At 33.8% G+C, this 14,442-nt stretch overlaps 3 protein-coding genes across 3 annotated transcripts; 2 read left to right on the forward strand and 1 right to left on the reverse strand.

Moving 5' to 3' along the window:
• The first annotated feature begins 344 nt into the window (after positions 1–344).
• LOC111411346 (light-sensor Protein kinase-like) lies at positions 345–1,502 on the forward strand. Its single transcript, XM_023041885.1, is given in 3 exon segments — positions 345–359; positions 466–724; positions 727–1,502. Coding segments are annotated over 3 exon segments (1,050 nt in total).
• Positions 1,503–7,036: 5,534 nt separating this feature from the next.
• Positions 7,037–7,857, forward strand: LOC111410385. The gene is made up of 2 exons (XM_023040689.1): positions 7,037–7,432; positions 7,543–7,857. The coding sequence occupies exons 1-2, from the start codon at positions 7,113–7,115 to the stop codon at positions 7,559–7,561; spliced, it is 339 nt and encodes a 112-aa protein (XP_022896457.1). The 5' UTR covers positions 7,037–7,112; the 3' UTR covers positions 7,562–7,857.
• On the reverse strand, positions 7,747–13,987 carry LOC111410384 (mitochondrial adenine nucleotide transporter ADNT1-like). Its single transcript, XM_023040688.1, has 8 exons — positions 13,584–13,987; positions 12,656–12,704; positions 12,282–12,445; positions 12,028–12,065; positions 10,646–10,758; positions 10,417–10,530; positions 9,033–9,377; positions 7,747–8,229 (listed from the first exon to the last, which is right to left on the reverse strand). Exons 1-8 carry the CDS (start codon positions 13,739–13,741, stop codon positions 8,146–8,148), a joined length of 1,065 nt encoding a protein of 354 aa, XP_022896456.1. The 5' UTR covers positions 13,742–13,987; the 3' UTR covers positions 7,747–8,145.
• Between the last annotated feature and the right edge of the window lie 455 nt (positions 13,988–14,442).

Below are 14,442 nucleotides of genomic sequence, written 5' to 3' on the forward strand. Positions count from 1 at the left end.
ATACGGTTGTCTAAGTTTACAGTTACAGAGTAACTGAGTAAGGTTCTATCGTATTTTTTTTTTCTATTTTGGGTTATATTGAAATATATTTTCATATGTATATGATTTTGACGTTTCAATTCATTTACATATATATTAAATAACTTTTAATATTATATAACCAATTTTATTGAACGATCGGACTATTTCAATCATCGACAGTCAACCCGCCCTAGCTGGACTTCGATCCTGGATTCACCGTTGACTGTGTTGAGTTTCATACACATAACTTATCATGCTGTATGCCTGTGGTCGTTGAAACAATTGAAATGGCGGGGCAGATATAGGGGTAGGATCAGGATGAAATGCGGAAGAAGAAGGTTATGTATTCGTTGAAAAACCAGAAAGATTGGAAGGATCCTAGAATTTTTCAATGGAAATTTGGAAAACAGTATTTGGTTTCTCTAGATTTTTGAGACCGGCTAGTTTCAACTTGGGACGAAGTTGCTCAAAAAGATTCATGAAAAGAAGAAGGCAGGTGGATTAAGTCCGAGAAATGATCAGAAATTTGCTGATATTTTTCTGAAGAATTTATATGGTTCAGAAACAATGGACGATGTACTTTTACCTAGTGAATCTTTAGTTACATTGAAGGATTATCAGGGGAGACGACGGTTGGGAAATGGGGGACAGTACACGGAGATTCAGTGGTTGGGTGAAACCTTTGCTTTAAGGCACCTCTTTGGGGGACATTAAGGAACATATACGTCAGATTTCCAAGGAATCAAATCTGTCATCCAAATATCATGCACGTTCTTTGTCGGTTTTCAGATGACAAAAAGGAAGAATTTTTCTTGGTAATGGAACTCATGGAGAGAGATCTATCCAGTTACATTAAGGAACTCTGTGGTTCAAGAAAGCGAATTCCGTTCTCACTTCCAGTTGCTGTTGATCTTATGCTGCAGACTGCAAGAGGAAAGGAATATCTCCACTCGAAGAAATTCTATCACGGAAATTTAAACCCTTCTAATATTCTTATGATAGCCAGGAATGTTAGAAAAGATGGATGTATACATGCAAAAGTCTCAGGTTTTGACCTATCATCCTCTATTAGTCCCGCACAAAAAGCCCCCAGAACTTCTGGTGGACAGCTTTCATTCATTTGGTATGCACCAGAAGTGCTAACAGAGCAGGAACAGTTGGGCACTGAGGGAGAAAATTTGAAGTACACCAAGAATTCGGATGTTTACAGCTTTGGGATGATTTGTTTCGAGCTTTTAACGGGGAAGGTTCCTTTTGAAGATAGCCATCTTCAAGGAGATAAAATAAGCCGAAACATTAGGGCAGGAGAGATGCCTATTTTCCGATTCCATTCGCCTAAATACCTAGCGAGCTTGACAAATAAATGTTGGCACTCAGACCCTAACCAAAGGCCGAGTTTCTCATCCATCTGTAGAATTCTTCGCTACACCAAGCATTTCTTAATGGAGAAATTAGGCCCAATACCCTTAAAAATGAACTAATTTGATTAATACTCTATTAATCGATTAAACAATTTTAAAACCGTAATTAATACGTTATAAAATTCGCCAACCCCTGAACACGCACACACAATTTTTATCACTTTTATTTTCTCGTGGCCATGATCAATTAGCCAGAATAGGCCTCGGGCGTAGAAGAGAAGCAGCCGGCCAATGCTGGAGTTGTCGTGGAGTTCTCAGATGGCTTTTGGGAACACCGACCACCCTAATTCACGTTCTTAAGTCAGCCTTTGTGTTTCTGTAAATTAGCAAACTAGCTCACTGAGTTGCTACCGTCAACGGTCACTACATGGATCATGTCGTCGCCATCGAAAAGTTAGTGGCCAACGACTGGCTCATATAAAGAGTTGGCACCGTTTCACTCATAAAATCCATTAATATGTTTCGAGATTTTTCCAGTGATGGTAAGTTCATGCTTCACCGACTGTCGATCCACCGGAGCAAAATTTCTAGCGATTGAACTGCAGGTCGTCAGTCTTAGTAAGTGGATGCTGTAGCTGGCATGACACCAAGGCAACTTTCACCGCGTCTAAAGCCTTCGCTATTGCTTTTGGTAATATATTCCACTACGGCTCTAGCGGCGACGATGGCTGAGTTATCTTCTTCGGCGATATAATTACATCTGTGTGAAAGGGCTATTTTGGGATAGTAAGCATAGAAGGAGAGTTCAAAGCACAGTGAGTCCTCTCTTTTTCTGTCATTTTAGTGGAAACATTTTAGTGGCAATGTGATTAGGTTTCCAACCTTATAATGTAAATAATTGACCCTTATAATTTTTGATGATTTTGTTATTGTGATTGGGAATATGTTTTGAAAATAACATTGTTGAACTTGAGAAGAAATTGATTGTGTCAACACATATGAAAAATTAGTTTTGAATCAATTAAACTAATGCATACAGGGTGTTTGACGAAAGGAAAATGTGAAAAAGTGACATTCTATTACTTTTCTACAAAAAGTCACAGTATCTCATTTGAAAATTTAACTAAATGCATAAGTGTGCATTTGTAAAAATTTGAACATACAAATTCAAATCTTGTTTTATGCTAATACAATAAAGATAGTTTTGAATCAATTAGATTGATGTATGCAATATGTTCATTTAAGGAGAATGTGAAAAGTGACAGAACGTCGCTTTTCTAAAAAAGGTCACATCATGTCATTGGAGCAATTAACTAAATGCATATGTGTGCGTTTTTTTTTTGAAAATTTGAAGATACAAATTCAAGCCTTGTTTTATATTAATACATATAAAAATGAAAACTTTGAATCAATTAGATTGATGCATACAAGGCATTTGCTCAAGGAAAATATGGCAAAATGTGTCACTTTTTTTATTTTCTATCACTTTTTTAAATTTGTGTAACTTTTTAAATTTGTGTCACTTTTTCAAATTTGTCACTTTTTTTTTTTTAATTTCTACCACTTTTTGAATTTTTGTCACTATTTTTTGAATTTGTCTTTTTTTTAGTATTTGTCACTTTTTTCATTCATCTTGAAATTTCTATTACATTTTTTTAGTGATAAACATCGCTTTTTAATAAAAGTGAAATTGTATGTAATTTTTTATAAAAATGTGACACTAAACTTTTAAAAGTGGCATGGTGTCACTTTTTTTTTTTTTTTCCTTTTTTAGAAAGGTGACAATGTTTATAAAAAAAAAAGTGACATTGTGTCACTTTTTAACTTTAGGCAATATTTTTTACTTCCAAACAAATTTTAATATGATTTTTCAAAAGTGACATTGTGTCAATTTATTTATTTATTTTTTAAGAAAAGTGACAATTTTTATAAAAAAAAAAAAAGTGACATTGTATCACTTTTTAACTTTAGACAGTAATTTTTACTTCCAAACAATTTTTCATATGATTTTTCAAAAAATCTCTAATTTTAAAGGTATTTTTGTAAGTTGCCCTTTCTTAATTATGAACCCCTGAACACAGCCTGCCAAACCAACCATGCCACCAGTGGATTTCAACGATATTGTGGCCAGGATCATAAGAAGCTTTCCTTATATGGGAAAGTTAGATCTGTTACCTATATCGCAAATCCCATTTCAGATGCTTGCTTACAGAGTGAGAAGGAAAACCCAAATACAAATCGGAGAGATACCTGGTGGACGCAGAGATTCTTAGTTATGGGGCATAAACAAAATCTTTACAAATCTAATACTTTGCTCTTGATTTTTGAATGATTTATAATTGACTGAGAAAATACATATTTACATTTAAAAAATATTTTTTTCATTAATATTTTGCTCATCATAAGAAAATAAATATTTATATTTAAAAAATTTATAGTGTATTTAATACAAACAATCAATTCAAGTGATCAAAAGAAGAAACATATAACCAATATTCAATCAAATAAATACAATTCTTTAAATATAAGTTAAATTGAATATAATCAATTCAGTCACATTCTATGTACACAAATAGGATAGAAGAAAATGCAAATTTAGGTTCTAATTAATTGAAAATTTGATTGGAAAGTGAAAATTTGTAGTAGATATGATAATTTATTAAAAAATTATAGATAATTTTTAAAAAATTAGAAATGTTAAGGTTTTGGTAAAATGTGTGAAGGTGAGTGTAAGATAGAGCAAGAGAAAAGGGAAAAAAAATCAAATTTATTGTGATTTTGTCTCTGTTTGTTGGAGGTTAAAATTATATTTTTAGTATATTTGATAAAAATTAAAAAGTTAAGAATCCATAAAATATGTTATTAAAATGAATTGTTAACTTTGACTTATATTAAAATTTAAATTTAAATTGATATCAAACAGAACTTATCCACACCACCAAAAAAAAAAAAAAAAAAACCCAAAAAAAAAAAAAAAAAAAAAAAAAAAAAAAAAAAAAGGAGTCAAATCTCAAAAGTCATGGACCCCCCTTGGGTCCGGCCATGGATAACTCCGGTTCAGGAAGTGATGGAGCTTCCGCTTATGGGGATGATAATGAAATATCAGACGATCCATCACCATCACCAAGGCCAACGCCAACGCCAACGCCAACGCCATCACCGAGACCAACTGTAAAGAAGTACATATCCTCTCTCGACATGTTAAACAAGAAGCTTTCATTGTCAAGGAAATCGTTACGCGTCAATGCCAACAAACTTCCAGGTTATCTATTGACTTTGAAAACTTTTACATTAGTATCCATTAAATTTTGTTAGGACAGACAGCTAACAGTGAGATCTTAGCGAAGTACAAAAGCACGTTATTAAAAAGTTATCGTCTAATGTTAACAAGCATTGATTCAAGATTTGCATATTCAAATGTCCATCATATCCCGAGAATAGGCATAAATTATTTCTGCTAATGAAAAAGAATTCTGGTAAGAAAACTGCAGGGACTTGATGTACTTGAGAATTAAGATTAAGTTTACATGTCTGGCAAGTTAACAAGTTTAGGTTTATGTCTCTCCATTTAAAATTAAGGCCTAACTATGTTGATTCATCTGCGCTAGGCATATTCTTTCAAATTATACGACTTTTTTCTTTTATGGGCTTCATACTCCCACAAGCTCTGAACTCATTTCATTCATTATTGCTCTCGGGATTGGGATTAGGGCTTAATTTTTAGCATTTTTCTCACTAGAAACTAAATAAGGCCTATTGCTATACTAACTCGAACCACATTATGTTCTAATAAGTAAGCAATGGAGCACACAAGTTTCCGAATATTTACAAGCAAAATCAAAACCAGGAAACACAGAATAACTTTATTGGATTTTAAACCTATTTGGAAGCACAAGAACGTCTTATGAATTAACATTATTATCACTGCTGTTTTCGCAGGGACACCAAAGGGAAGATCAGTAAGGCCTCCACGAATAACTCCTCGTGGACGCAGTATGAGAATGAGTTCTCGAAAACCATGGAGGACATCCGGTCATGTCTCTGATTCTGAGCTCTCTTAGGAAATCCGCGATAAAGTTTGGTGCCCAACCAAGAACAGAGAACCAAACTTCCACACAATTTTGTTAGTTTCATCAGATAAATAAAAGCATTTTCTTATGTAGTGTCTGGTATAGGTTAGGACAGTTTAGAGAACAGGACTATGATTTACAGCAGAAAGGCAAGGACTCAAAATTATACATGAAACAATCCAAAGGTTTTTGCCTTTTTAACACACTTTATTCTTAACAATTTCTTTTGCTTTTTGAAAAATTTGTACAATTTTACGCCTTACTTCAAATATATATGCTATCGATGAGTCCTGCAGTTTCCACATTTGAAATGCTTTTGCTCCTCGTAGTTCAAACTTACATGCGAACTACAAAAAAAAGTGAGTTATGTATCGAAACTAAATTATTTGAAAAGATGCTTCTGACAACTTTGTCTTCACGTCTGACTTTGCTTGGGGAATTGTACATTATTTTTTTTTCGTTCTTTGATTTTAGATCGCACACCTGTAAAATTTGCACAGTATTCTTCAATTATTGATAGCACACTTAAATTTCAGTATAACTAATTAGACATATTTAGCAATTGAATTTTAGTAGCAATGATAATATAAATTGGTGTAGATTTTTTTTTTTATCAAACTTTTCAAACGTATTAAAATTTTTGAAAGATTTTTTTCTTTCTCTGACAAAGACCTTTTGCTACAAGATATTTTTTAAAAGACTACAAGACTTTCTTGTAAAGAATTTATTACAAAAACTTTCAAATCGTGTTTAAATTGGTAGTTTTTCTAAAGACTTTTCTTTTCTTACTTGTCTTTTTCTTACAAGACTTTCTTTTTCTTAGTTGTCATTTTCCTACAAGAAGAATTTTCTACAAATATTTATTTGCTAGGAAAGAAAAAGTCTTGCTCCCGAATTGGTATCAAAGTAAAATTGATTACCAAAGTAATTGATTTATATATATATGGCCAAAAACAAATTAGAAAATAGTAAGAGAAGGAATATGTTTCTAACGTTATAAATCAATCATTCATTATTATTGAAGACCTGAAACCAATTAAACGGCTGACCATATTCATCTCTACTCTTTGGCCTGATTTTCTGAAGAAATATAATCATCCAATCGTACTTTCTGCTTTCCACACAAATAAATCATGAATTCAATTCCTGCTTTCATGTATTATTATCGATATTTTTAGTTGTATAACGTGAATTAGTCGCGTTTCTTGAAACAGTGACTCAATTGATAAGAGAGTTTTCCCCTACTCGGAAACGACAATCCTGAAAGAACGAAAGCCATTGTAGGAAACTTTCGATGGTCAGATTTTCAACATTTTGAGGCTTTTCTTGATCATAGTGATCAAAGGTAAATATATTTTGATTTTCTTGTCGCCCTATTAACCTCCATAGTTATATATTTTCAAAAGCCTATTTTTCTTGTAGACTTCAAACTCGTACAACCTTGCTTAAAAGCATCTTTTTAGGTACTTAATTGGGTAGTACTCATTCCTCGAAAAAAGAAAGGTTAAAAAAACATCTAAATGGGTCAAACATACTAATAGAATTCATGGCCATGCATATTTGTGCTCGCATTCCTGCGTTTTCTTGGGATTATTTAGGAAGGCTTGTATCTTTCTGATCTCCAAAAATTGCTAGTTTGCTTCTAGTAACAGCGAAAGAAATGGCAGAATCTGCGGTGAAAGAGGCTGCAGCTAATGAAGGCGAAGAAGAGAACGTGGAAGAGAATATTGAAAATAAAGGTCCTCTGGATACGGATATGGACATGTTTGCTCTTGCAGAGTTAAATCTTATTCTGGTTCTTTCTTCGCTCTCGTTATCCTCGGAAGAATGTCCAAATCTCAAGGGAAAAAGTGTCGAAAATCGTAAGGAAAAACATAAAGTATCGACTTTACAAACAAGAAGACCAAGACCAGAAATAAATGAACTTCGAAGCGCAAAACGTCAAATTTCAAGAGTCCATACCAATATACGGGATTGCAGGTAAATTTACAAAACTAATAAAAATATATATAGATTTTTTTCCAAGAGTTATATGAAATTTCTGTCTCCCATGCTCACATTTTCTCTTTATTCAAATATTTCCCATTCAGGCACTGCAGGAGAATGTGATTTTGAGAAGACATGTTGATCTTTCATCGAAGTATGGTTACCAATTGTGCCTCGGGTCGAGTCAATAATTGTTCATGGCCTATTTACACACGATAGAATTAAATTTACTAAATTTTTTGAAACATGTCGTGTATATTCTATGTACCATAGTTCCTCAGAATTGGAAACAAATGAAACACATAAAATTATCATTAATGCATGAATTCGTTCATGAATGAAAAGACGGTTCCTTCGACCACAACGTAGAAACATAAACTTACAATTTATCTAGAACTCGGGAATTAAGTTCATTAAAACGATACAAAAACATTCAAGATCATCTGTCTATGCTTTCTACGTCTTAACAGCAACCTGCAAAAGCATTTATTGTACTATTCCTCGCTCATTCTTATTGACATCATGGTACGAAAACCCAAAAGAAAACAAGAATCAAAAGACAGAGGAACGAGTAAATATAGGTTAGATAGTTTCTAACTTGTCGCTCTGCAGAAGAGGATAGCAGCATCAATGTAATCGTTTGTCTCTTATCCCACACCTACAAAAATCACACGTGACAAATAATGAACATCGAAGTGCTCTTCACCTCAGTCGGATATTCTAATCTCAACACCAAGGACGTCCTTCACTTGTTCATACGTCACAAAAGCAATAGCGATTGACGGAACGACCTGGACAGAAATTGTAATATTAAATGATACAGGTTGATCCGCACAAGGAACAATTGCTTCAATATTCAGTCAAACATAAAACTTCTGAATTTCCCCGTAATTTTTCCCCTGAAAAATGTCAGACTTAAAATTAACTAGCTATAAATTTATTATTTGGTCTGAACCCGAAGTGTGTTTGACACATAGTATTCGACCTTACTCGACTGGACAAGGAACAATATTCTAGATTTACTTGCAGTTTTTTTCCTTTATAGTATCTAATCCGCCTTACCATATAGATCATAAATGCTATCCTAGAAACGGTAGAATGGTATTTTTATTTAACAATTACAATTGCAAGTGAACCCATTTCTTTATTGGCTTTCAGTAGAACTTTTACCCTGCTCAGAGTTCCGAAAGACAAAATTACAGTGTCAAGCTCTCAACTAAAACACAGATGACTCGCCGGTCAAAATGATGACCCTTCAAAAGCTTATATGCCACTCATTCTATAGTTTGCTCAGAAATTAATTTCATTTCTAAAATGAGTAGTCCATTTCTGATTCAACCCACATGGAGCAGATGATCTCTGTGTACAAGCTACCAATTTTTCTCTATACTTCCTTTGGACAGTGTCCTAATATATTTAACCAAATAGTTTATCATTATTGTGATCAGAGCTTATTAAACCTCAAATTAATATTTTTTGTTGTTTTAAAAAGTGCTTCCATGCCACAGAGCACTGATTAGCATTCCAGGCGGAGTGGCAATTTTGGAACATTTAAATAAAAAAATGGAAGAAAAGATAATAAGATGAGACTAACCTTCACTGAGTTGGGGACCAAACCCTTGTACAATGCTCTGAAGCCCTCATACCTAACAGTTTTCCTGAAAGCATCAATCATGCCAGTATATTCAAGAGGGGCCTTGCTTCTCCCATCACCGGTGACAATTGAAGCAGCATTACTCCACCCCACCATCTGCATTCTTCTGCGGATAACATCAAGAGGGTATGCAAAAGTTTGTCCAACGGTACCTGCTGCCGCCCCACATGCAAGTCTTGTTACCACGCCCAATTCATTATCTTCAGCAAGCCCAAATTTATTAGATTTAATCAACCAATCTTTTAGAGATTCATATACAGCAAAGTTGAGACCCACATATGGAACCTGCAAACAGTAAAGAGTATGATCATCACAATAAGATTGGAAAGCGTAGAATTTCCAATAGAACAGACCCTACATATGGGGAAGAGTTATGTAATTTTGCAGGCATGATAAATATCTTCCCATTCAAAAGCTGTTTGGGTTTAGAAGAAAAGATCAAATGGGAAGTGACTGATCTTATTAAAATCATAACAGAAATTTTAATGAGGTGTTCAAGTTGGTCCCAACGTGGATTAGAGGGAACTGACAAAAGTAAGATTAATATTGTTCGCATTGTTAGCCAAACAAGAGATTGAACTAGACGAGAATCTCTACAATACACTTCACTAAATGAACCAATATTCAATGAAAAGGCCGAACAGTTTTAACCATTAAGAGCTCCAACGTTTCAGGCCCGCAAAAAATTAAAAGCATTAACTTTGAGGCTACACCTATACACAGAGCCGTTGTCCTCTTTATTTATTGTACTCCTCATCACTTGATGGAATAGTAGAAAAAATCCAATTTAACAATTCAAGGGAGTGAAGACTCAGCCAAACTGATGATATAAATAACAGATTAGAATAATATTACACTATCCAAAAGCTTCACAATATTTGGCTGGCATTTTAATCAGCCATGTAATGCAAGAAATGTCGTCTTGGAATGTGATACATAGACTTCTCGTGTGATCAGGATTGGCTTAATGAAGAATGTTTGGCAAGATAAGACTTGCAATGGTCATGTTTCCTAGATCTTCAAAGGTGACATTGACCAAACAAAAAAAGGCAAAAAAGAATTAACTATGGCCGGCGGAGCAATTTTCATACTGTAAAGCAATATAAGTACTATCCTATCTCATGATATCTAAGTGCTTATAACTAGTAAAATTGTAATGCGAGTACAATCATTATCGTCCTAGTCCTTCTGGGAATACTCTATGCTATGGGTTTTACCATACATAGTTTCATGATGTTATGTAAGTTGACTGAAGCAAAATGTTGTAGACATGTCATGTCTATTACTGTTATCAGTTCCATATATATAATAGTCCGCAACTTACAACTCCAATGACTGAAGGAAGCCAACCCTTGTACAGCGCACGAAAACCTTCCTCGCGAAGCACAGTTGACAAAGCATGAAACATTCCTCTATACTGATAGGGAGACTTATCTGTCTGCAACTCGAGAAAAGGAATATGCATTATGATCTGGAATATACTACTGTATTAAATTTTCAGAGAAAGCCAATGCAATATCTAAAAAGAAGATCTTCCAGATGACTCTCAATACCTGCACAGTAAGTCGGCCTCTAACCATGTCCATTGGGTATGTTGCAGACATAGCAATTATTCCAGCACAAGCTCCAGCTCCCAGACGTAATAAAGGAGTCAGCTGAGCGTCCTCTGTGGAAGAAAACACGCATGATGCAACTACTCAAATGGCATGACCCTCATCTCTCTGATCAAGTCATACATAGACAATACTAACAAGTCAACAAAATGGTAGCCTAATCTGTTACATTAGATCATGCAAGGCTATAAGCATAGCACTAACTAAAATTTGGTGAAAGCTAGTCAACCATTAAATTCACTCTTTGCAAAAGATATCATCATGAGCTGGTCCTGTATAAATTGTGACAAATGTATTTAGTTATCTCAGCATATCTAATTGTGAAGGAAAATGTGGTTATCACTCTGGTTACTGAGTTCAGGTAAATACTGCAACTCCAGAAGCCATTTAACCAAAAAATTTGGGAGCAAATTAACATTTTCTTTACAGAATAATCTGGATTTCCAGACTATGTAGATCTCCTCATTAATTCTATGTTCTAATGACTAAAAAATTAAAACCATCAATGATCAGAACAGATATTTGAGCTTCGTCAAAGCTTAAATCCAAAAATTAACCAAGAAAAACTTGACATGTATAAAATGGAACTTCACGAAAAATACAATCACCCATGTTGTCTTTTCAATCTGGCCATAGAAGGGTTCATATGGTGAGATGTCTCCCATCTAATGAAGGCAACCTTTGAGACCACAACTCAAACCCATATTCTTACTCTTGAAATCAAAAAGTTTAAAATAACGACCAGCATCCCCTTGAGATTAGGGAATGGAAATTTTTAAAACATATAAAATAAGAGAAGAAACAAATAAAGCCTGCTATTGATGGATATTTTCTATTCAGTAGAAAGAGGTTTTTGATTAATCTTCCCAATACTAGAATAACTAGCATGAAACTTGACTTATTTAAAGGGGGTGTCAAATATATTCCATGGTAAGCTAGCTAAGCAGCCAAATGTCCCAAGGTTAGTACAAGATCTTTAAATTAACGAGTGGAAACATCAACTTACAATATATTTATTTGGAAAAAAAAACTCCCAAAGCTAGCTAACAGTTGGTTTCCTGTGATTTTCACACAACCTTTTTTCCTGGGTTAATGCGATTTTCACAGTCTTCTAATGGACTTTACATAAAGTGGATATAAGATGAAAAGTCTATGATTGAGTCTTCTTCTATAAGTAAAAAGATGTTGCTGCCCAAAAATATAAACTGTAAAAAAAATTGAAACAAAGATGTTCAAACTTTAAAGACATGGATTTTTCACTCAAATAATAAAGCAGCAGTAAAAGTTAGAGCACAAGTATGTGAAGAAAGACAAAGACGTACCGTTGCCAATTTGTTGCTGATACAGATATAATATACCTCTGTTGCAACATAAAACAAACAGTCAATTAGGAAAAGATACGAAAACAAGGATTTAGATTTCTCATGCCAATTAAATATTAAAAGTTCTTAATAACTAAGAATAGATATAAGATAGACCTGTTGCCAATGAATCAAAATGTTATGCCATAAGATATAGACAAGTTGGTAACAGAAAACAAAATTTATATTAAGTTCTTTGATTAGTAAGACCATACTTGGAGGCTTGCTCATAGCTGAAGAACTTTACGGCAGAATTTGGGACTATTCGAGCACAATTGGTGCCATTGCCTTTAAACAACCCTCTAAAGCCCTCAGTCCTCCAAATATATTTCAAGCCTTGAATAGTACCATTGTATTTTATGTTGTGTGGATTTTGAACCTGTATGTTGGAAGGGCATCATATAGCCATGAAAATACCAAAGAACAAGATGAGCGAGTAGTTTGTCCCTAATAAATCATCAAACCTAATGGTGTTCTCATCACATAATAGCAGTCAATGTTTATTTGGGCGATTTGCTTTTACATTGAGAAAATAATTTAGGTACAGCATGGGAACCAAAAAGCTAGAAGGGGGAAAAAGTAAGTTAACCTGTAGCAATATTTTTAGTCGTTCCAATGGAGCTACAGCAGTTCGTGACCTGACATTTTGTAAGCAAGTCAAGCCTGTATTCTATATAAAGCAAAAGACGACCAACTGAAATTCCAAGTTACATTCAGTAATTGCAGAAGGCATTTTCATATTTGATAAAGAAAATGGTTTAGTTAACACTTTTTTTTTTCAACATCAATTATCCTCTCCTTCATGAAGAAAAAAAGAAACATGTTCTCCATCAATAATTATTAATGTCACAAACATTTTTTTTTTTTTTTTTTTTTTATTTTTCCTTTTCCTTTTATGTAAATGGAGAATTTCAATTAAGTGTCAAGTAATGGATCTCATAAAAGGCAAACAATAATGTGTCATCTTAGATTCATATGTATGCATTTTCTTTAAAGTTTTCTATCTGTAAGCGCATTATAATATTCTCTCCCAATTTGCCCTATAGCGTCTTTTTTTTTTTTTTTTTTTTTTTGAATTGTTCGCCCAAAATTAACTCAAAAAAAAAAAAAGACATTTTGCTGCCCTTTTCACAAATGGTGAGTACAACTTTTTAGACCAGAAAAATCAGATCAGTAGCTAGTATACCCCGAATTCAATCACTGAACATTGAACAACACCAATTTTCATCGAGATGCAATCCAATTCTTATCCAGAAAATATACTAAAACATTTACCAATATGCATGCATGCACACATTCAGTGATAATTCATAATAATACATCGAATATATGTGCAGTCAGAAATCTGACACGCATCCAAAGACACCAGCCGCATCAATTTTTCGTTTTCATAACCAATTAAATCATCTACCCTTCTACCAATCTTCAACAAGAAATGATCTAATAATAACAAGAGAACTATAGAACATAGTACTCACACACAAACACGCATAAACATTAGTTGAAATAAAACTTACACGCCTCCGGCTACTCCACCGGCAACAAGAGACTTGCAAACATTGTAGACTTGGTATTTAGTAGGTTTGATTTCTTCTTTGGCAAGCTTTGCCTCCTCAGCAAGATTAACAATCTTCGACACCGCCGATTCGCTCGTCTTCACATCCTCCGACGCCATAAAAATTACCCCCAAAAAATAGTAAAAGAATTCAAATAATTTAAAAAAATATTAATTGCCAAAACCCTAAGTAGACGATCAAACCCGCTTGGGACAATACGTATAATATGTTTACATTCAGCACAGCCTCCGTCTCTCGGTGGTAGGAGAGGGCGGCGACGGTGGGGAGCGATAGGAATGCGGCACTCAGCGAAGAGTGTTAGTGCGTGTTTTCTGATTTAACGGCGCTTATGCAAAAGTGTCTTTTTCACCAGCTTTAATCATAGTGCCTGGGAGTGAGCAGGATTCTGTGTGCTTGATATTTTATTGTTGACCTCTCCAATTGGTTGTACCTTAAGGTTCTACTTTATTGTGGAATCGATAGATCTTGCTCTTGTCTGATTTAGTTAAAATAGAAAAATAAAAATAAAAATGAAAAATAAAATAAAAAAGATAAAAATTCAAGTCTCAATAATTAATTTTAACCACATTAAAATTGATAATTTTTATCAATTTTTAAATCATATACTTAGGAAAGTGTTCTCAATCTAGAATTTGATGGATTTTAAAACTCCATATAAATTGAAGTATCCTCAATTCAGATTTAAATATAATTCATTAAAATATAGGTGTCCCTAATCTAGATTTTTAAAAATACTTATAAATTTAGGTGTCCTCAACATAGATTTTCATAGGTAGTTTTGAAATTTAGATGCCCTCAA

The sequence above is a fragment of the Olea europaea genome, chromosome 15 (assembly GCF_002742605.1).
Source record: "Olea europaea var. sylvestris chromosome 15, O_europaea_v1, whole genome shotgun sequence".
Taxonomy (NCBI): Eukaryota; Viridiplantae; Streptophyta; class Magnoliopsida; order Lamiales; family Oleaceae; genus Olea; species Olea europaea.